The sequence below is a fragment of the Mercenaria mercenaria genome, chromosome 18 (assembly GCF_021730395.1).
Source record: "Mercenaria mercenaria strain notata chromosome 18, MADL_Memer_1, whole genome shotgun sequence".
Lineage (NCBI taxonomy): Eukaryota > Metazoa > Mollusca > Bivalvia > Venerida > Veneridae > Mercenaria > Mercenaria mercenaria.
Window position 1 is genome coordinate 54692038 of NC_069378.1, and position 24009 is coordinate 54716046.

Sequence of the window (24009 nt, forward strand, 5' to 3'; positions counted from 1 at the left end):
GTGTATGTTCTCCGTGACTTTTTGGTTAATGTTATTGTGTTTGAAATCATTAGTCCTCCACCTCTGATTCATGTGGGGAGGTTGGCAGTTACTTGGGGAGAACAGGTTTGTACAGGTACAGAATCCAGGAACACTGGTTAGGTTAACTGCCCGCCGTTACGTGACTGAAATACTGTTGAAAAATGGCATAAAACCCAAAACAAACAAACAAACAAATCATAACAAAACTGAACTCATTAAACCTTATCATGCTTGACATGACTGATCCTGCCTTTGCAACCAGTGTAGATCATGATCAGCCTGCACATCTATGCAGTCTAATCATGATCTGCACTGTTCGCTATTCAGTCAGTATCTTTTTGATTTGCACCCCTTTTAACAGTTAATGGTACTGTCCAAACTGAAAGATGGACAAGTTCATTATAGAAATTTAGCAGGGTAAGGGTTAAAAAAGCAAGATTACCTTCAGTTTGAGAAACCTTTCATGAAGATCTACCTTTCTACAACAATCTTCAAAGAGCACCACTAGTCTGAAAATGCAAATAAGGAAAACACTATTAACACAGTATTGTATTATGCCAGACCATTTAGGATACAGAAGGATAAAATGTTTTTTCAAATACTGATGTTTACACAAATTAGTTTTAAAGTTGTCAAATATTTTCTATCAAAAACTGTCTTAACAAAAGTGTGATATAGATGCATCTTTAGATGTATAGATTGTATCTTTAAAATGAAAAGAAAGGATCCGCAAAGCAGGGAAATAATATTCGCTTAAAAATTTTGGATCAGAGGAGGAAGTAAAATTGAAAAACTAGAAGACGCTTCTGTAGAAAAGCGCATGTTTCCCCCATAGCACAGAAGTCCATAGGAGACAAGGGCAAAAGTCCAAGAGATACCAATGGTTGGCTGCAATAGGGATCATCTACTCAGCATGTCCAATCATTCAAAGAAGTTTCAACATTCTGGGCCTCATGGTTCTCAAGTATTGGATTAGAAATGGTCTTCCATGTTCTAGCCCCTGTGACCTTGACCTTTGATTGAGTTACCCCAAAATCAATAGGAATCATCTACTATGCATGTCCAATCATCCTATGAAGTTTCAACATTCTAGGCCAAGTGGTTCTCAAGTTATTGATCGGAAAGAGTGTTCCATGTTCTGGCCCCTGCGACCTTGACCTTTGCTAGAAAGAGCCAAAAATCAATAAGGGTCATCCACTCTGTAAGTCCTACCATCCAATGAAGTCTGAAGGTTCTGGGTCAAATGGTTCTCAAGTTATTGATCAGAAACAGTTTTCCAATTTCTGGCCTCTGTGACCTTGAACTTTGATCAAGTGACCCAAAAATCAGTAGGGGCCATCTACTCTACATTTCCAATCATCCTAAAGTATGAAGTTTCAATATTCTGGGTCAAGTGGTTCTCAAGTTATTGATCAGAAACAGTATTCAATGTTCAGGCCCCTGTGACCTTGACCTTTGATCGCGAAACACCAAAAATAATAGGGGTCATCCAGTTTTCGTAAGCCCTATAACCTAATGGAGTTTCAAGGTTCTAGGTCAAATGGGTCTCAAGTTATTGATTGAAAATGAAGTGTGACAGGCAGATTGCCCCCGTGACCTTCACCTTTGATGAAGTGACCCAAAAACAATAGGGGTCATCTACTCTGTAACTCCTATGATCCTGTTAAGTTTGAAAGTTCTTGGTCAAATGGTTCTCAAGTTATTGATCAGAAATGTATTTTCATGTGGTTCCTGTGACCTTTAATATCAATAGGGGTCATGTAATCTGCAAGTCCAATCATCCTATAAAGTTTCAACATTCTAGGTCAAGTGGTTCTCAAATTATTAATTGGAAATGGTCTTCCATGTTCTGGCCTCTGTGACCTTGACCTTTAATAGAGTGATATAAAAATCAATAGGGACCATCTACTCTGCATGTCCAATCATCCTATGAAGTTTTAACCTTCAGGGTCAAATGGTTCTCAAGTTATTGATCAGAATTTTTTTGTCCATGTTCAGACCTCTGTGACCTTGACCTTTGATGGAGTGGCCCAAAAAACAATAGGGGTTGTCTATTCCACAAGCCCTACTGCCCACTGAAGTTTGAAGGTTCTAGGTCAAATGGTCTTCCAGTTACTGAAAGGAAATGAAATGTGACAGATGGAAGGATGAACAGACAGACAAGGCAAAAACAATGTCTCCCCCAGAGAAATATTCTCTGTATGTTCATATTTGTTGGAAGGGTGGATGAGAGGATGCTTAGGGACAAGAAAGGAAGTGATTTTTTTTCAGTTGTTTGTGTCAAATTATTTCAAAATCAGGCCAGCAGTTTCACACAAGAAGATTTTTTAAATTTCCACAATATACATATAGGGAAAAGTGACCATGCCCCCTGGCAGCAATGTTTTTTGATGAATCGGTATAATTTGTACAATCTTTGTAGAATAAGAACCATTTGTGTGAAATCATTTCAAAATCAGACCATCGGTTTAAGAGGAGATGTCATTTGAAGATTTTTCTATTTTTAGCTATGGCGGCCCATACGTGCAACTAAGCAGAACCGTTTGAAGGAATATCCATGCCAAGTTTCAGTGGTTTAGCAGGAGATGTTGTTTAAACACAATTGCTGACGACAGACGGACGGACGCATGCATGGCGGACATAGCATGATCACAATAGCTCACTATGAGGTGAGCTAAAAAAACAAAGGTATGACCCTATTTTTTTATTGGCTGACTTTTCTATGTACACCATAGAATACATTTTTATCCAAACATGAAGAACTACCTTAAAATGCTTTATAAGTGTAGTAAAAAAACAATAAAAATCCTTATGAAATGGTAGAACATCATTATGTAAAGAACATATTATGTGATATTTCCTTAAACAGGTATTGGAGTACAGAAATAAGTTTTTTCCTATCAAATAACCACAGATGTATTATAATGATCTGAGCCATGCCATGAGAAAACCAACATTGTGGGTTTGCAACCAGCATGGATCCTATTGTTCGCTTTAAAAGCCTATTGCAATTAGAGAAACTGTTAGCGAACAGCATAGATCCTGACCAGAATGTGCGGATGTGCAGGCTGGTCTGGATCCATGTTGGTCGCAAACCCACTATGTTGGTTTTCTCATGGCGCGGCTCAATTATTATAAGACTGGCTGTTTATGCTTTCCTTACTTTGCACGTTCATTATCATACTTAGAATGAGGGGGAAAAACCACACAAAACCAATTTTAAGAAACTGTATGAAATTTCATGGTAAATTACATTAAAAAAAATGATATACAAAATATTAATGTTGAAATTTATTTGTCACAATAGCAAAATTGCAAATAAATCATATATTTATTGTTAACAGTTCTCAAGAAGAAAAAGTCAGCAGTGTTGAAGCAAGGAACTGAATAAAAAATCCTAGACAGTTCTTTTCAGAATGATTCACTTTAGTAAATAACTTTTCTTTGAAACTGATACTGGTTATTTAATAAAGGGTAAAGAAATGATATTTCTTTTTTCAAATTTACAAGGCCTTTTAAAACCTCATAATTTTGTTTCAAGACATCACTCAGGCTGTCCCTTCACTGTCCAACGTAATCTCTCCCCCCACCCAACACACACACTCTAACACAAACAAACACCATGTACAGCCACTTCAATTTGTTTCAACACACTAAGGTGGGAAAAATACCACTTTTTTCATTTCTTTAAGTGGCATTATGCGTATCTAATACTGCATATAGTGTGTTTTGGGTGAGTGTTCTATAAAAGCAATTTTCTGTTGCTGTGCATTTAGATGTGTTAAATTAACGATAATGCCGCATTAGTATTTGAAGTTGATGCTTTAAAAATAAAGAAATCGGACGGATAAAATAATAGATATCTTTTTCAATCTTCTGCGCAACGATCTCCCTTACCTGAAAATTGAAATTTCTGAAGTAGAAGGGAAGCAACTCCTGCTTGCATTTTGACGTTTTTTAAAAAGACTGCCCAGTCAAAATAAGAAAAGTCATATTTGGAAACTTATTATATTGTACTGGTAACAGGAAGAGTTGGGTATGTTGGGTTAAAAGCTATAATTTCCTCCATCCTTTTTACATGCAGATCTATTTAAGCTTGACTTTTACTTGAAAAATGCATATAATTCCACTTTAAACTCTAAATTTTTAGAATATGAAAATTCACTATTAAACATTATTAACCCTTAGCCTGCTGGTGGCAAGTGAATCTGCCTTTGTGACTAGTGCAGACCAAGATCAGCCTGCAGTCTGATCATAGTATATACACTGTTCACCATTCAGTCAGTATCTTCTTGGTAAGAACCTCTTTTAACCGTTAATGGTAGTGTCCAAATTGAAAGATGGACAAGTTCATTATAGAAATTTAGCAGGGTAATGGTTAAACTTAAAATATAAATTCATGATTTTTTTATTATTGTGAAAGAAATTTGATATACACTTGTGTCTCCTTGTAGATATGCCATTGCAGAGAGTAACTATGATATATTGCAGTAACACAGGGGCAAAAGTTAAGTAGAATAGACAATAAGGCACCAGACTCAAGTGTTATTGAAACCGTGTGGTTTTTATTTGTAGTTTGTACATATTATTTGTATAATGGTCATGAAAGACAGTTTGAAGTGCACTATACAATTCATACCAGTATTTATACACTACCATAAAACCTGAATTTTTCCCTTTTAAAGAAAACAAATGCAACTGTTACTTTTTGAAGTGGAAAAATAACAAACTTAACATTGAATTTTTATTACTCATACATACTGACAAGTTTAAGCATTTATAATATTGGTATATTTACTTTGCAGCAATGTTTTGAGAAAAAAAAATCTAATTCTACAAATACAAATTTCAAGAATGAAAACTTACATTAATGGTAAGATATGTTGACAAATTATGATATACATGCAAATTGAGTTAATAATATAAACCTCCAAAAGAAACTGATCTGACATTGACAATTTTTGATGACATGAAAGATAGCTGGTCTTGTCAACCATAGTATCTTTTCTAATTTTGTTCCAAATGTATATACATGTATTTGTGAGAGATGATAACAAAGAACTGTGTATATATGCCTATGCTGAACTATAATTCTGAAGTGCAGTGCAGTATGATTGTGTATATAAAATTGTAGCCTGCTGGCAGCAAGTGATTTGCCTTTGCGACCAGTGCCAGTCCAAGTTCAGCGACTGTCTGATCCAATGGTCTGCACTTTTTCTATTCTGCCAATTAAAATTCAGGTGAACACTCTTTGAATATGAAGAGCACCAGTATTTATTGTTGGGTCCAGTCCCTTTTTGAAATTGGTGCTGGGATTGGGTGTTTGTGTTTGTGGATTTTGTTGTGAAATATGCATTCTCTTCGGTAATGTAGGTGATTTGCCATTATTGGTTCTGATGTACTGTGGTGGCAATTTGTTCATATAAACTCTCTCTATCTATATATATATTCAAATATATATAAAATGCACAAGCTAGCTCCATTATATCTTGCCCCAACATGGTTTTTACTTGTCTTAACTCATTTCTGTTTTTATGATAACTTGTTTTTAGTATATTTATCTGGTAACCATGACGGAATATGGACAATATATCATGAAGGTTGACGAAAAATCACTCTTTGATTTTTTGTCAAAGTCATATAATCAATTTTTAATACAGTTATCTTTATGTTTTATTTTTTCAATTTAATTTTTATTTGTAATAAAATCCAAAGATACCATGGGATTTTGTAAGCTGCAGTCAAAGTCAGCAAGGGGGTTAGGGGCAAATTTCTGTCCTTAAAAAAGACATTTTATCTATGTAAAATCCATCTATAGGCCATCAAAATAAATAATGTACCTCAATGTTTCGCCAGCCTGTCGGATTTTATTCACCAATTGTTGATGAGCTATCTCAACAACTTTCTCTCCGTTCACTGACAGGATTTCGTCCCCTTGAAAACATAAATATTAGTCCCTTCTTAACATCATGCCCTCTGCCAAGGAGGCTCTATGGTGCAGTGCTTGACAGCAAAAACACTTATCCAGAGGTCACAGGGTGAATCCATGTCATGGATGGTTTTCGATGTTGTTTCCACATCTCTTTCCAGATGAGACCCCATCAGAGGTGCAGGAACAACTCCTCAAGGACAGTTAACACGGGAGAGGGATAACTACAACAGGCCCCGCATGGTGGTAAAGTGCGCATGTGCAGATTATTCTTTTTAAATAGCCCATCTTAATATAGCCTATCTAATTTATGCCTGCAAAATATATATTTTAGACATGCCTGAGTAATTGTTTTTCTTGTAAGTGTAAGTACAAATGGAAAGTGCTCCTTAACTATTTTACTGTAACTTAGTACATGTATATACGTTATAGGATACTAAACCGATTTAGGAGGTGTTCATGGAAATGGAATACCCGCGCTCTGCTACAGTGTTTACAGCACGACGCGGTATTTTCTTTTCATGTACGCCGATCTAAGAGGTAAGTAACCGACTTACCAACGTCTAAAATTTTCTTTTCTTATCTTTTTATTTGTAAAATTTGTCAGTTGGAGTCATTTACGGAAACCTGTTTATAATGTAAAAATACTTGTATCGGGAATATCTTTTACATACTTAATACCTTATGTTTGGAAATCTGACCCCAGAGTGCGTAGCTAGGCATATGCACTGACACACTTGCTCACGTTTTATTGTTAATAGCAATTTTGATTATTTGTATCATGCTTCGATGGGTTGGAGTTAATCGAGAAAATAAGGGATATGTTCCTTGTCGCTGTTTTTCTGTTTCACATTCGATGGTTATTTGCTTTTTCAATTTCGATGTTCCTGTATTACATTTTGTTAATATTGATATTATTTTCAAATGGTGTACATGCGACATATTCAGTTTCTAATTTTGAATGATTTGTATCATATTTTATTATGTCATTGAAATGAGTTTATATTAAAATCACATTGTATCAACAATGAACCTTAAATGATCTTGGGGGCCCATATGTCGCCAATCTTAGTTTATATATTTTACTATGCCTTTTCAAATTTATCTTACATAAAAGTCGCTCAATCGTTTTGTGCAGGGTGTTTTTTTCCATAAAAAAAAAAAAGTATCTTGGAATATGAAAAAAATATGTTGGCTTATTACTGTTTTTATGCTATTCTTTTTCTGACAATGTATCGTTGCTCCTAATACATTATCCTTCTTGATATTTTTTCAGTATTTCTTCAAATAGTGTAAGCGGAATATCATTTTTCATTTACCTTTTGATTATTAAAGTCACCAGTTCTACTTGAGACTATATTTCTTACTCCATATTTGATAATGGCACTATTATATATTTAGAAACGATTTTTATGAAATATTATTTCAAATTTGGAAAGTCGCAGTCACGGTTAATTTTTCACAAATTTGGAGAGCAGTTTTCTGACCATAAACATCAATTAGTGTTTTCTTTCGTGTTAACTCTGTAAACGTACTATATGATTCATGACACGCATTTCTTTTTTCAACGCCTACGCCACTGGCAAGGGCAATGATCTGAAGGTCGCATTATTGTAAACATTAAGGTATTTTAAAGCTCGTCTTATGCGTTTTTCACGTGTCCAGGGATGGTATGACACATGCGCACGTGGCAGGTAGGGTTGTACGGGTTAATATTGTAGTTTTTAACCTGTAGAGAACATAGAGCATGTTGTGTATAAATATTTGAACACCTGTCTTCCAAATTATTGATAACTTTAATCCAATACACTGACATTTTCTCATAGGTTGTACTCTAGGTCTACTCCTAGGTTTCATGACATAGATCTATAGTAAAGTATAATTATTTTTTGTGTTTGTCAGAATTTCGAAGGGGCGCTTTGAATAGAGTTGTACATTGATTCATTGATATTAAAACATCCAATAACATGTGTTGATATATGTTTTTTTGTTTACTTTAATTCGGGCAGGACGCCTCCGTGTCCAAGTGGTTAGGTCGCTGGACCTTGTTATAACTGATTCGTCTCATATCTGGAGGGTTCGTGGGGTCAAGACCGGCTTACCGGACCTTGATCGTTTAGTGTGAACACTTGGTTGATTGTGTCGGAGGATCGGTGTTTAGTACTGGTACTTCCAGGAACGATGGTTACGGAAACTACCGCTGTATTACTGACGTGGAAAGATTGCGTGAATGGGCGTTAACCTGCATAAACAATAAAAAATAATTTATTCGTCATTGATTAAAGACAGGGGCCACTATCTCAATCAGTTGTTCGTATCGTTACGTTTAGTAGGATTTACGAGAATGTTAAGGCTAAGACTAAGGTAAGGTTATTCCGCTATCTCTAAACAGTATTATCGTTTCTCGTAAGGTTTCGATATCCGAGTTAACTATAAATGGGCTCTTCCACGTGTCTTATTATGAGGTATGTTGACCGATTAATATGTATTTAATAAATTTATATCTTTTTTCACGCAATTAATTATTAATCAACAAGTTTGTAATTGGATAAGAAAAAAATTTTAAGAACTCTGTGGGTGTCGGAATAAATAAAAGTGGTTGGTGAGGCTATATTTATGTAATTTTATCATAAGTGTCCGGAGACTTTGTTTTCAGAGAGTACTTCTATCCTAAGGTGACATAGATGTGGCGTTACTGGTGTTTTACGCACGTATCTTGATTGGAAAATTATACAACAACAAAGAAAACAGCACCATCAACCAAAGAAAGAAATTAACGCACTGAATGACAGATTATAAGATCAAAATAGTTAAAATTTACACCGAGTTTTTCTAATTAGTTATTAAACTTCACCACTTGTATTTGTATGAAAACATCAATGCATTATTAAAATAATTTAAGAAATATGCGCCTGTTATATTACTTGCATTACGTATCAGTTCCTTCTTTTGTGACGAGGTAATATCTGCATGCGTCAGTTGGACTTGTTCTTGTTTAAAGTATGTATTTTTGGCCGTATAATCATCGACTGTTTAGAAATAATAGCGCATATGCAATTTTATATCATGTTACATTTTTTATTCTGGAATATTTGATATGTATTTTATCACATATGTGCCATCGGCCACTACCCGCTCTTTTAATTGATTGGTGTAATAAAACTAAGAGCGCATGAATTTTCTACAGTATGACGAACTTTATTACATGAAAATGCTTCCATCCTATTTAATAGTTTAAAGAATATTTTCTCTCAGATTAGATTGCACGTGCGTGTAACATTATTTTTGCTTAAAGCGGTTTTTGTTTAAGTATATGTGGCATGATTTTGTACTGATCTTTATGTGTTATTTTTTTTGTGCTCTTTTTAAAACTAAAATCTATGATATGTATGTATGGGTTGGCTGTTCCGTCTACAAACACTTTGAAACTGCGTCTCCGATGAGTTGACAGTTCTTTGAATCAATTATTGTGGGGTGATAGAATTGTGGTTACTTTAAAACCACTTTGCAACATGTAGATGTTATTATAGGCTGTGGTAAAAACAGATTTGTTTTGATGGTTAATATGTAATCAAACTTATATATTCAGAAGAACTGAAGAAAGAGTTGCTTTTGTTATAAATGATATTTTGTTTGGGTTTTTATTTTTTAATGTTAAAATTATTTTTTTCATTGCATTTCAATGAATTTCTATCGTGTTACATTTTTACATATCTTGGCGTTGTCATCTCGAGAGGTTGAAAGTAATGGAAATGATGCATGGGACATCCATGTTCGTAAAACAAATTACGCGGGCTAGGACCCACTACGTTTCTTTCCATACTTCGAAGATGTGTAGTTAAGTCTCTAAAATTTCTTCGTGGTTATGTAAGCCAAGTATACCCGTAATGTCATAATTATGAATAGTAATATTTTTCTGAACCAACTTGTGTAAATGAGACAACACGGGACATGACAAGATGCATGAATTTTTAAATTCGATATTCGACGAATGCCGAAACGCATGCGGCTTCATGAACTATCATTGTTATGAGCGTTATCTATAATCATGGTCATGCAGACTTAGGCGGGTTTTGGTGATATGACCACTTTTACAGGTCACGCAGTCGATACCTTTCGATGCTTAGCAACATCTCAGTGGTGTGTAAATCGTCCGCCCCCGGTCGTGGGTAACAATACATGTGATAGCGACAATTTGGGCCGTGCATCCGGTTCGTGCTGCCCTTTATTTTCTTTATTTTGTCAGTTGTACGTCATGACGTAAACTGGGTTATTATGCTATTATTTACAATATTATTAATTTTATTATAATAATATAATAACGTATCTCACGCGAAAATTCGAATTGTGACCAAGTATCCTGTTCTTACAGAAAGTTTTGATTTGTATCGAGAAAATTTGCAAGAGTTCTGCGCGACTTAAGGAGCACAATAGCATTCCACGAAAGAAACGGGTGCATATTTCCTTATTACTAATTCTATAAATATTTGTATCCTATGCACCTATACAACAGTATTATATCATTTAATCGTAGATGTGTAGAGAAAAGATTACATAAAGTGAGTGGTGTTTATTGGAGTCAAAGTTACTGAAGGTTGACCGCTATGAATGACTTCACTCGGCCAGTATGGAAATACGAACGTCTTATGGATTATATATTAACGCTTGTAAATTAACACTGTAAGCAATCGGTGACTGAAATATGAATATGGTGTAATAACATATTGAGTCGAGATGTCACGTTTTGACAACCGTAGTTTTGTCTGCCCCGTTCATATCGCATGCTTAATGTTACTTTAGTTTTGTTATATGATGTCGTGGGCCTTCTGTTGAAGAGAAGGACGCAAAACAATGGCATTGACATTGTTATGTGTTATGTTGTTTTCTTTTGTTCTCAAAAAGAAATCATGACACCTTACAGGTAAAATGATTTTCTTATATAGATATACCGTTTCAATACGACCATATCAAAAAATTCTATGTTGCTATTGACGAACATTAGACTGGATGAAATTTATTGACACAATAAACTGAAATTAGACTATTCAATTATACAATACATCGTCAAATTTGTTTTTTTAAAAACTGTAAAGAGTGATGCTTTAAAAGTTACGAGAGTGTTATGGTTGGATTTTGTCACCTTAACTTACGTGACAGCTACGATCGTTCTTAAATTACGTGGTGTACGTGTTAGCGGAAAAAATCGATACGAATGCCTTACGAATCCCTTTACGAAACATTTCAAGAGATCAGGTACATTCGAGATAGTGGCCCCTGGTTTAATGATTTGCGAGTCATATGAGGCTTGACACCTCGGTATTTTACGGCAAGGGTCATTACATAGCCAAGTTCACTATGTTTTATGTTTATGGTATTATTACCTTACTTTCGAGGCTAAAGTGTAAATTTTTTGACAAAGGATCTGGTCTAAGGAATGTGCTTTATTTATTTATTTATTTATTTATTTATTTATTTGTTTATTTTTTTATGTACATTTTATCAGTTAATTTAATTTTTTAAAGGAAATTAAGAGTCTATATCTGATAACGTTGTTTCAAGTGTTAAAGCTGGAATCCTGTAATAAGAAATAATATCTTGCGTTTACTGTAATATTTATTTTTCTTTTTTTATACCAGCAGAAACGTTCAATTTTAATTTTGTAAAGATATAATCAGGTTGAAGGATCGGGAAAACTGTGTTATTCTGCGCTATTGAGAGAGAATTCAGAAGGGTCGGGTGATAATACAATGATTATTTTTAAATAATGGCTCGACCCAAAGAAACATAACCTAAATTATAATATAATAAGTTCTTACTGATGCACTAATTAAGTGGGCCTGACAGGAATTTACCTTAACACGATTGCATGATTGCATGTTTGAAGTGTTAAGAAAAAGCTTTCTCTCTGTTATACATTTTTTCTTTATCTATAGAAAGGGAATGTCTATCTTATCTATCTTCTTTAACGTCAAAACCCCTTGCAGGAACGTAGACGACTTTAGCTTTTCATGGTGGAGGAAGACCGCGGGTGCCCCTTCGTGCAGTATTTCATCCCGTGCGGACACCCGGGTTGGATAGAAAAAAATATCTCCGAACATTCGTAAGCTAGCTGGAGAGCTTCCTCACTTGAATGTTTCTACGCCCCTATGCGTGGTTTCGAACCTACAGCGATGAGAGGCTTATGGCTTAAGATGTCAGCAACTCTATCAATGACCTGGAGGCCTCTAAAGTGATCGCTTATACATAATTTTTTTTTTTTAAGGTAATATTGAATTATCAAATTCAGCTATAAAACTGAACATTTTATCCTTTATAAATCCTTTGCCTGGTATTTTCTGGATATACAGTCTAACTGGATACTGCGTCAGCCTCGGGACTGTGAGGGAGTGACGTTATAGGAAGGTGAAAGCTTTATCTAGGCTGACCACTGCTAAGAGCATGGTCTGGCTTCAGTACTTTAGGTTATCATGCTCATGCTGTGTATAGACTATGTAACAGCAGTTGGGCCTGGTCTACATCATGTACTATAGATAACCATTGCTCCGTTGTTTGTTATAGAATAAGTTATCTAAAGTTGGTGCATGGTCTTCTACAGTTACTATAGAGATACCATGCTCAGCTGTAGTATTAGACTATGTTACAACAGTTGTGCCGGGTCTACATCAGTACTATAGATAACATGCTCCGATTGTTCTATAAGGACTATGTTACAAACAGTTGGAGCATGGTCTACATCAGTATTATATGAGGTAAGCATGATCAGCAGGTTGTATTGTCAATGTTACAACTGTTGGGGAGCCTGGTCTACTTCAGTACTATTAGATATCATGCTAGCTTGTTGTAAAGACTTTGTAACAAACAGTTGGAGCTTTGTATTCATAAGTTCTATAGTTTTACATGCTCGCTTGTTTTCTGTTATAGTCTTTGGAAAATCAGTTGGAGAAGGGTCTGCATCATTTAATAGATAGCGCCTTGCTCCGCATGTTGATTGGCTTTGTAAAACAGTTGGAGCTGGTCTGCATCTGTTACTATAGTTATCCATAGCTCCGCCTGTTGTTAAGTCTATGTAACTCAGTTGCTGTTGGTTCTCATTATTATGATAGATTCATCCATGCTCCGCATGTTATTAAAGACTATTGTAACAAACAGTTGGTCTTGGTATACATCTGTATATAGGTAACCATGCTCAGCCTGTGTAATCTTAATAATGTAACAACAGTTGGAGCATGTGTTCTACATCGTTACTATTAGTATCCATTGCTGCGTCTGTTGTAATGACTATGTAACTACAGTTGGAGCAGGTCTGCATTCAGTACTATAGCTATCCTGCTTCCGACCTGGTTGTAAGACTATGTTATCAACAGTTGGAGCCTGGTGAATTCTGTTCTTTAGATAAACCATGGCTCCGCTTGTTGTAATGACTATGTTACAAACAGTTGGTGCTTGTCTACTTCCAGTTTTATAGGTAAGCAATTCTTTCCGCATGTTGTAATGACAATGTTTACATCTAAACAGTTGTGCATGGTCTACATCAGTACTTTTGTTAACATGACTCGCTTGTTGTAAAGACTATGTAACAACAGTTGGAGGTGTGAAAGATGGTCTAAATCAGTTTCTAATAGATAACCATGCTCGCTTGTTGTTATACGACTATTGTAACATCAGTTGGTGCTTTGTCAGCATCAGTTTAATAGATCGCCAGGCTCAGTGTTTGTAATGTACTATGTAAGAAACAGTTGGTGCTTGGTCTGCAGCAGTACTGTATAGGATAACCATGATCCGCATGTTGTAAAGACTATGTAACAACAGTTGCCGCATGGTATACATCGTATGAAAGATATCATGAGCGCCTGTTCATAAAGACTATGTAACAAAGTTGGAGCATGTGTCTACATCAGGACTATGGTATATCATGCTCCGCCTGTTGTAATAATAATATTACACTGTTGGAGCAATGGTTACTTAAGTTCTATTTGGTATCATGCTGCGTCTGTTGTATTGACTATGTAAAAACAGTTGGAGCATGGTCTGCATCAGTACTAGTAGATAACCATGCTCCGCTTGTTGTAAAGACTATGTAAAATCAGTTGGAAGCAAGGTCTGCATCAGTACTATTGGTAAGCATGCTCAGCCTGTTGTAATGATCAATGTAAACAAGTTGGAGATATGGTTCTAAATCAGTTAATATTAGATAACCATGACTCCGCGGTTGCTTTGATATGTTTAACAAACAGTTGGAGTGGTCTACATTCAGTTCTTTAGTATTAACACATGATCCGCTGTTGTAATGACTTTGTAATAAAACAGTAGGAGCTATGGTGTACATCGGTAATAGAGGTAACAATGCTCGCTGTTGTATGACCAATGTAACAATGTTGGAGAATGGTCTACTTCAGTATAATTGATTAACCATGCTCCGCTGTTGTGAAGATATAGTAACAACTGTTGGAGCATGGTCTGCATCAGTTCTATAGATACTGGTCTACATCAGTATAAAAATAACCAATGATCCGCCTGTTGTTACAGAATATGTAACAACAGTGGGCAGCATGGTATGAATCAGTACTGTATGAATCCATGCTCCGCCTGTTGTAATAAAAATGTATGAACAGTTGGTGCATGGTCTACATCTGTACTTAGGAAATCATGCTCCGCATGCTGCATATGACTATGTAAAACAGTTGGAAGCATGGTCTAATTCACAGTACTATTGGTAACCATGCTGCGCTGTTGTAATGACTATGTAAAAACAGTTGGTGCTTGGGTCTACATCAGTTCTATAGGCTATCATGCTCCGCCTGTTGTATAGGACTAGGAAACAACTGTTGGGGCTTGGTCGAACATCTGTACTATGGTAACCATGCTCAGCTGTTGTAACGACTATTCACTTCGGTTGGAGCATGGTCTGCTTCAGTACTATAGGTACCATGCTACACCTGTTGTCTATGGACTATGTAACATCAGTTGAAGCATGGTACATCCGAACTTATAGTAATACTATAGGTTATTCATGCTCCCATATTGGTCGGTCTATGTAACATCCAGTTGAGCTTGGTATACCATCACAGAACTATAGGTAATCATGCTCCGCCTGTTGTATAAGGACTATGTAACACAGTTGGAGCATGTCTACATCAGGTATAATAGATAACCATGCTCCGCATGTTTGTAACGATATCAAATACAGTCGTGCCAGCGAGACTGCGGTCATGTCTCTAGTCCTCATCTAGTACTTTTAAGAGCGATCTAACAATTACTCCATAAGAGACTCTCTAACGCGACGTCACTTCACTGCCTTCTAAAAGAGAGAGCTGTCAAAAGGTGGAGGCATCGTACTGCCCCCCTCGCAAGGACTCATCTCGTAATAACCACATTGACTAATCACTGTTGTCATGATACAGGTTACAACAGTTGGTGGCTGGTCTGCTCAGGTTTTATAGATAACAATGCTCCGCCTGTTGTATTGTCTGTGTTAAAATAGTTGGAGCATGGTCTGCATCAATACTACTAGAAAAAACTTGCTCCGCTGTTGTAATGTCCATGTTGTAACTAAAGTTGGAGCATTGTCTGCATCAGTTTAATAGGAATCTTGCTCAACATGTTGTCATGTATGTGTTACACCAGTTGGAAGCATGGTCTGCCATCAAAACTTAGAAATAACATTGCTCAGCATGTTGTCATGTCCATGTACTACTGTTGGGCAATTGTCTGCTTTTGTTATAATAGATTTCAATGCTACCGGTGTTGTCATGTATGTGTTATAAATGTTGGAGCTTGGTGCAGTCTATATATTAGAAACACAATGCTTAGCTTTTGTAATGTTAATGTACCAACAGTTGTGTAATGGTCTGCATCAGTATATTGAAAAATACATGCTCAACCTGTTGTCATGTCTAGGGTTTCAAACTGGGAGCATGGTCAGCAATCAATACTATAGAAAAACTTGCTCCGCTGTTGTCATGTCCATGTTCCTACTGTTGGAGCATTGTCTGCTTATGTTATTAGAAAACATGCTCCGCGTAGTTGTCAGTCTGTGTTATAGCGTTGGAGCATGGTCTGCAGCTATAACTATTAGAAAACATTGTTCGCCTGTTGTCATGTCTGTGTCACAAACAGTGGAGCTTGGTCCACTTCAGTATAATAGAAAACATGCTCGCCTGTTGTCAAGTATGTGTTACAACAGTTGGTGCATGTTCTGCAATAAATTACTATAGAAAACAATGGCTCCGCCTCTGCCTTTTCATGTCTGTTGTCACAACAGCTGGAGCATGGTATACTTCAGTATAATAGAAAAAAACAGAGCTCCGCTGTTGTCATGTAGTTTTTCTTATTGTTGGAGCATTGGTCTGCTCAATACACAGAAATAAACATGCTCTGCTGGGGTCTTGTCACATGTAGGAACAGTGTGAGCAGGGTCTGCTTCAGTATAATAGAAATAATTTTAATATTATAACATGCTTCGCCTTTTGTTCATCTCTGGGTCAAAAACTGCTGGAGCATGGTTTTTTATCAGTTTTAATTGTTAACCATATGCTCCGATATTGTAAATGTTTGTTTACAAGCAGTGGAGCATGTGTCTGAATCACAATGTAATTTATAAAAAACCATGCTTCGCCTGTTGGCATGCGTCTTGTAAAACAGTTTGAGCATGGTCTTCATCAGTACGATAGTAAAAACATGCTCGCCTGTGGTCTTGTAAATGGTCAGCAGTTGGGACCTTTGGTCTGTTATTTTTTTCCCAGTATAGTAGAAAAACCATGCCTCCGCGTGTGGTCTCATGTTGTGTATAACATCAGTTGGAGCATGGTCTGCATCATTACTAAAGATAACCATACCCCGCACTGTTTTATGCCTATGTAACAACAGTTGGACATGGTCTGCATCATTACTATAGTTAAACATTGCTCCGCTGTTGAATGTCCATGTTACAAACAGGTTGGAGCATTGTCTCCATCAGTATAATAGAAAACATGCTCCGCCTGTTGTCAGTGTCATGTGTTACTAACGGTGGCGCATGGTCTGCATTCATTACTATAGTTACCATACTCTGACTGTTGTAAACTATGTAACTATCAGTTGGAGGCTTGGTCTGCTTCAGTACAAAAATAAAAGGCTCCGCCTGTTGTCATGTTCATGTAACAAAACAGCTGGAGCATGGCCTGCATCAATACTATAGATAACCATGCTCCGCCTGTTGTAAAACCTATGTAACAGCAGTTGGAGCATGGTGTGCATCAGTACTATAGAACAAGAGCTGTCACAAAAAATGATAAATGCCCCCATAGGAAGTACAGGACGGGTATCGTAGGAAATAGCCGGGGGTGCAGCTACTTTCGGTAGCATTATGGGCCTTATGACATATAAGGTAAAGCGGGGCATTGTGACCTTGACCTTTGACCTGGGTTGACCCTTAAGTCAGTAGGGGTGGAAAAGTCAATGTGTGCTATCAGACATTGTTAGACCTATTTAATAATTTAGTTCAAGGAACACCTTGCATTATTGGGCAGCCATTTAAAATTATCCTTTTTGCATATGATTATACCCTTACTTGATATGCTATTGAATAATTTGCATATTTCTTTCTAGATATATACACGTAATTGCTTCCTCTAAATTTTTTAAATATTCATCCCTGTTCGTTCATTAATACGTTGTTTTGGTGGTGTTTGCTTTTAATATCTGAACTTTATGAGTTTGACATCCTCAAAAGAGATTAAAACTATAATTAAGGACCCCGTGAAGTCAAGTTGATATTTCTTACCCCGCAAAAAATCTAATTTTTGCTGTTTAAGATATGATTTTTAAAATGTTATCTATAGTAGAACTGATGCAGAGGATGCTTCAACTGTTAGACCACAGGCGGAGCATGGTTACCGTATCTGTAATACCGACGAGACCATGCTCCAACTGTTGTAACACCGGTATGACACCGGATGGAGCATGACTATCTACAGTACTGATGCAAACCAAGCTCCATCTGTTGTTACACAAGCATTTCAAGAGCTGGAACTTGGTTATCAACAGTTATGAGGCAAAACCATGGTCCAACTGTTGTTCAAAGGAATGACTAACAGCGAAGCATGGTTTTCGCATAGTAATGAGGCTTAACAGGTGACCAAATGTTGTTACGTAGTTGCTTTACAACAGGCGGAGCATTGTTATCTATAGTAGTACTGATGCAGACCAGGCTCCAACTGTTGTTAAACAAGTCATGGTGTATACATGTAGAAAGACAGACAGGTCGACAGACGGGTTTGGTTAGTACTGAAGCAGGAAATGCTCAAAACTGGTGTTTCAACAAGTGTGTTAAAAACAGATGGAGCATGATATCTATTGTACTGATGCTAGACAATGCTCCAGCTGTGGTTACAAAACGGCTGGGGGGGGCAACAGGCAGGAGATATGATTATCTATAGTATTGATGGAGACCATGCTCCAACTGTTGTAACATGAACATGACAATAGGCGGAGCATGTTTTCGTGCCTCCGAAGGGAGGCATCTTAATTTTCAACTGTCCGTCCGTTCGTTTGTTCGTTCGTTTGTTCGTTCGTTAGTTGTTCGCCCCCATTCGTCACAACTTAACGTTATATTAGTTCTTGCAGGATAGATAAAAACTGCACCCACAACTCTTTAACTTGGGAACCCCTGTTTGTACACATTGTCTTCCCAACCTTCAGACTTTGGGTCACTAGGTTCAATGGTCAAAGTCACAAGGCCCTAAACTTTAACTTTTTGCGCAACGTTTCGTTAATGTTAAGTTTTTTCATGAAGGCAGTTTACTCACAAACTACTGCACCCACAACTATATAACTTGGCATCCTGATAGCACACATTGACTTTTCCACCCCTACTGACTTTAGGGTCACCAGGTCAATGGTCAAGGTCACAAGGGCCCGTCGTTTACTTTTTGCTTAGGCCCTTTGCTCGGAATGTAATTTGCACCCATGGCTATCTAAACTTGGCAGTCTGATATGTACACGTTGACAATCCCCCACCCCCTACTGAACTTTGGGGACACCATGTCAAAGGTAAAGGTCACTCAGTCCGACGTTTTATACTTTGTGTCGTTTTAGCCTTTGCTAAGGGGATAGTACGGCACAAAACGGCTACCTAAATTGGCAGCCTGATAGTACACGTTGACTTCCCCATCCCTACTGACTTTGGGGTCACAAGGTCAAGGTCAAGGTCACACGGCCCGACGTTAACTTTTTGCGTTTAGGCCCTTTACTCCGAAAGTTCTGAACCCACGGCTCCATCATAACTTGGCACCCTGATAGTTCATCTTGAACTTCACCAGCCCTACTGACTTTGGTGTCACCAGGTCATAAGTCAAGGTACAACAGCCGTCTTCTTCTTTTTGCGTTTTTTATGGTCCTTTTCTCCAGATAAGTACTTTCACCAGCCCTTCTGACTTTGGGGTCACAAGGTCAAAGGTCAAGGTCACAAGGCCCGACGTTAACATTTTGCGTTAAGGCCCTTTACTCTGAAAGTATTGCGCCCATCGGCTATCTAAATCTTGGCAGCCTGTTAATACACGTTTGACCTTAACTAGTCTACTGACTTTGGTCGTCACCAGGTCAAAGGTCAGGTCACACGGACCCGTCGTTATCTTTTTGCGTAAGGCCCTCCCTTTACTACGAGTACTGCTCCAACGGCTATTTCCTACGATACCAGTCCTGTACTTCCTTGGGGGGGCCATTTGTTCCATTTTTGTGACAGTCTTGTTCGATAGTATGTATGACACACAATAGCTCCAGCTGCGTTACATACGGTTTTACAAACAGAGAGCAGGGTTATCTATAGTATTGATGCTGGCCATGCGCCAGTGTTTTGTTCATGTACATGTACAACAGGCGGAGCATGTTGTTTTTTGTACTTGATGCATGGACCTTGCTCCTACTGTTGTTTATTAGTTTTACATCAGGCAGAGTATGGTTATCTATTGTATGATGCTAGACCATGCCTCAGCGGTTGTATAATAAAATGACAACAGGCGGAGCATGGTTTTCTTTTATACTGATGTAGACCATGCTCCTACTGTTTGTATACTTGGTCATGCCAACAGGCGGAGCATGTTTTCTTTGTATTGTTGCTGGACATGCTCCAAACTGTGGTTACATTAGGCTTTTAAAACAGGCGGGGTATGGTTATCTGTAGTTCTGTTTGAAGTCCTTGCTTCCCTACTGTTTGTATACTCAGACATGACAACACGCGAGCATGGTTTTCTAATATACATGATAAAGACCTTGGGTACCATATGCTGTTCATTGTACATGACATCAGCGGAGATGTTTTTCTTTAGTACTGATGAAGACCATGCTCAAACCGTGTTACAATGAACTTACAAAAGGCGAGCATGGTGTTTTTTTGTATTGAATGCAGACCGATGCTCCACTGTTGTAAACTCATTCATGACAAAAAGCAGAGCATGGTTTGTATTATATGATATAAACCATGCTCGAATGTTGTGACACAAGTTGACATCAGGCGAAGCATGGTTTTCTATTTTATGAATGCAGACCTTGCTCAACTCTTGTCCTACATGGACATGAAAACAGGCGGGCTTGTTTTTCTGTAGTTATGGATGCTAGACCATGCTCCAAATTTGTAATACAGACATTGCAACAGGGCGGAGCTAGGTTTTCTATTATACTGGTTGTAGACTTGGCTCCAGCTGTTTGACACAGACATGACAAACAGGCGGAGCATTGTTAACTATTAGTATGATGCAGACAATGCTCAAATCTGTATTTTGTAACTAATTACTTGACACAGGCGGAGCATGGTTTTATTTTATTCTAATGGGGACCATGCTCCATCTGTTGGTGTCTCAGTCATGACAACAGGCGAAGCATTGTTTCTATAGTTAGTATTGATGAAGGCCATGCTCAACGGTTATAACTCGACATGACAACACGCGGAGCATGGTTTTATTTTATACTGTTGAAGACCGAGCTCCATACTGTGGGACATGGTCATGTCAACAGGTGGATGCATGTTTTTTCTATAGTTACTGATGCAGTCCATGTTCCAAACTAATTGGTACATGAAACATGACAATATGGCGATGCATTGTTTTATTTTGTATTGTGGCAGACATGCACCAACTGTTATAACCACAGGACTTGACACACGAGGAGATGGTTTTCTTTTTTCTGATGCAGACAATGCTCCAACTGTTGTTACATGGACATGAAACAGGCGGGAGCATGTTTTTCTTTAGTTTTGATTGCAGACCACATGCTCCAAATGGTCTTGCACAGACTTGACAACAGGTGGAGCATGGTTTCTATTATACTGATGAAGGAAAATGCTCCAAACTGTTTGAACATGGACATGACATAACAGGGCGGAGCTTGTTTTTCTATAGTTTGATGCGACCATGCTCAAACTGTTGTATCACAGTCCTTAAAACTCAGGTGGAGCTTGTTTTTTCTATAGGACTGATGCAGACTCTTGTTCTACTATGGGTACATGAACATGACAACTGGCGAAGCATTGTTTTCTATAGTATTGTGGCGAACCATGTCCAACTGTTTTACACAGACATGTCAACACAGCGGGCATGGTTATCTATTATAATAAAGGCAGAAATGCTCCAACTGTGTACATGGTCATGACAAACAGGCGGAGCATGTTTTCTATTGTTATGATGCCAGACCATTGCTCCTAATGGGCTAGCCACAGAATTGAATCAGGTGGAGGCATGGGTTTCTATTTTGCTAGATGCAGACAAGGCTCCCAAATTTTAGTTACATGGGACATGACAACAGGCGGGTAGATTGTTTTTCTGTAGTATGATGCAGGACCATGCTCCAACTATTGTAACACAGAAATTGACAACAGGCGGAGCATGGTTTTCTATTATACTGTGCAGGTGTCCATGCTCCATACTGTTGTATACAGGAACATGACAACAGGTGAGCATTGTTTTTATGTAGTATTGATGGCAGTCAATGTCCAGCTGTTGTTCATAGGCTTTAATTAGAAGGGGTTTTGGTTATCTACAGTATTGAGGCAGGGACCATGCTCAACTTGTTGTAAACTTGATATCACGCCCGAGCATAGGTTTTCTATTTTTTTCTTGATTGGGGCATGCAGGACCATGCTCTATGCTTTAAATGGACTTGACAACAGGCGGAGCATGTTTTTCTTTTGTACTGATGCTATACCATGCTCAACTGTTGTTTACTATGAACATGATAACTAGGCAGAGCCATGAGTTTTGTTTTGTATTGTGCAGACGATGCTCCAAATGTTGTTAGATAGTATTACAACAGGCGGAGAATGGTTATCTATTATAATGATGTAAGACCATGCTCCAACAGTTGTTACTTAGTCTGTACAAAAACAGGCGGAGGCATGATTACCTATAGTTCTGATGTAGGTCCATGCTCCAATGTTGTTACATTGTCGTGACTTATGGGAGCATGAAACGATTGTATTTACCTTAGTTCTGATGTAGCGGCGTTGCTACAACTGATGTTAAATAGGTCTTTATCATATCCTGGTGGAGCATGGTTACTATGTACTGAGGCAGACCATGCTCCATATCCGGTTGTTACATAAGTCGTTACAGAAGGCTGAGCCTGGTTACAATTGTACTGATGTAGACCAGGCTCCATCTGGTTGTTAATAGTCTTTACAACATGACGGAGCATGATTGCTTTAGTACTGATGGTAGACCATGCTCCAACTGTTGTACATTGTTCATTACAAGAGGACGGTGCATGATTGCCTATAGTACTGATGTAGACCCATGCTCCAACTGTTGCTTACATAGTATTACAACAGGGCGCAGCTTGGTTACAATAGTACTGTATGTTGACCTGCTCAACTGTTGATTTCATAGTCTTTACAGCAGGGGAGCGTGTTTGCTCTATAGTACTGGATGTAGTCCATGCGCAAATGTTATTACTTTTTTATTACAACAGGCGTCATGGTTATCTTTGTTCTGATGAAGACCATGCACCAACTGTTGTTACATTGTCATTATACAAAACAGACGGAGCTTGGTTACCTATTAGTACTGATGAGACCATGCTCGACTGTTTGTTTAACATAGTCATTACATCTGGCAGGAGCATGGTTATCTATGTACTGATGTAGACCAGCTCCAACTGTTGTTACATTGTCCTATACAACAGGCGGTGCAGGCTTACCTATAGTACTGATGCAGACCATGCTCCAACTGATGTTACATAGTCTTTTCATCAAGCGGAGCTGGTTATCTAGTACTGGATGCAGACACCATGCTCAACTGTGGTTACATTGACATTACCACAGGCGCTGCATGGTTTAACAATAGTGGCTGATGTAGCCATGCTCCAACTGTTGTACATAGTCTTTACAACTGAACGGAGCATTGATTTGCCTATTGTAATGATTGTAGATCATGGCTCAAACTGTTGTTACTTTTTTATTACACAGGCGGAGCATGGTTACCTTTGTACTGATGTAGACATGCTCCATACTGTTGTTTTATAGTCTTTATAAACAGGGCGGAGCATGTTGATCTATCATACTGAATGTTGACCATGCTGCAACTATGTTAATATTAGTCTTTTCAACGCGGAGCATGGTTTATCTTATATTACTGATTCAGAACCATGCCTCAACTATTGTTTCATATGTCATTACAACAGGCGGTGGCATGGTTGATCTATTAAACTGATGCAGACAATGCCTCCAAATGATGTTCATAGTCGTTACAACAAGCGGAGCATGGTTATATCTATAGTACTGGTTGTAGACACGGTCTATGTTGGTACATTGTCGTTACTACAGCGGAGCATGGTTATTATAGTACTGTTGTAGACCAGGATCCAAGGTTGTTACATAGCTTTACAACAGGCGGAGCTGTTATCTTAGTACTGATGAAGACCATGATCATCCTATTGTTACTAGTCTTTACAACAGGCTGCTGCATGATTACCTATAGTACTGATGAGCAGACCATGCTTTCAGTATAGATAGTGACGTCATTTATGTCACATTGACAACACGTTAAAATTATTTATAAATAGAAGATACCAATGGTATTTGTAAGACCATATGT

General features: G+C 37.8%; 1 protein-coding gene across 1 annotated transcript in view; it reads right to left on the reverse strand.

Annotated features, from left to right (window-relative positions):
* LOC123537762 (uncharacterized) overlaps positions 1-24009 on the reverse strand; it is a 66929-nt gene that overhangs the window by 14650 nt on the left and 28270 nt on the right. The window contains exons 4-5 of the mRNA XM_053530105.1: positions 5862-5955; positions 464-530 (exon numbers count right to left, since the gene is read on the reverse strand). Of these exons, the coding sequence (XP_053386080.1) occupies positions 464-530; positions 5862-5955 (161 nt within the window). The remainder of the gene's footprint in view (positions 1-463; positions 531-5861; positions 5956-24009) is intronic.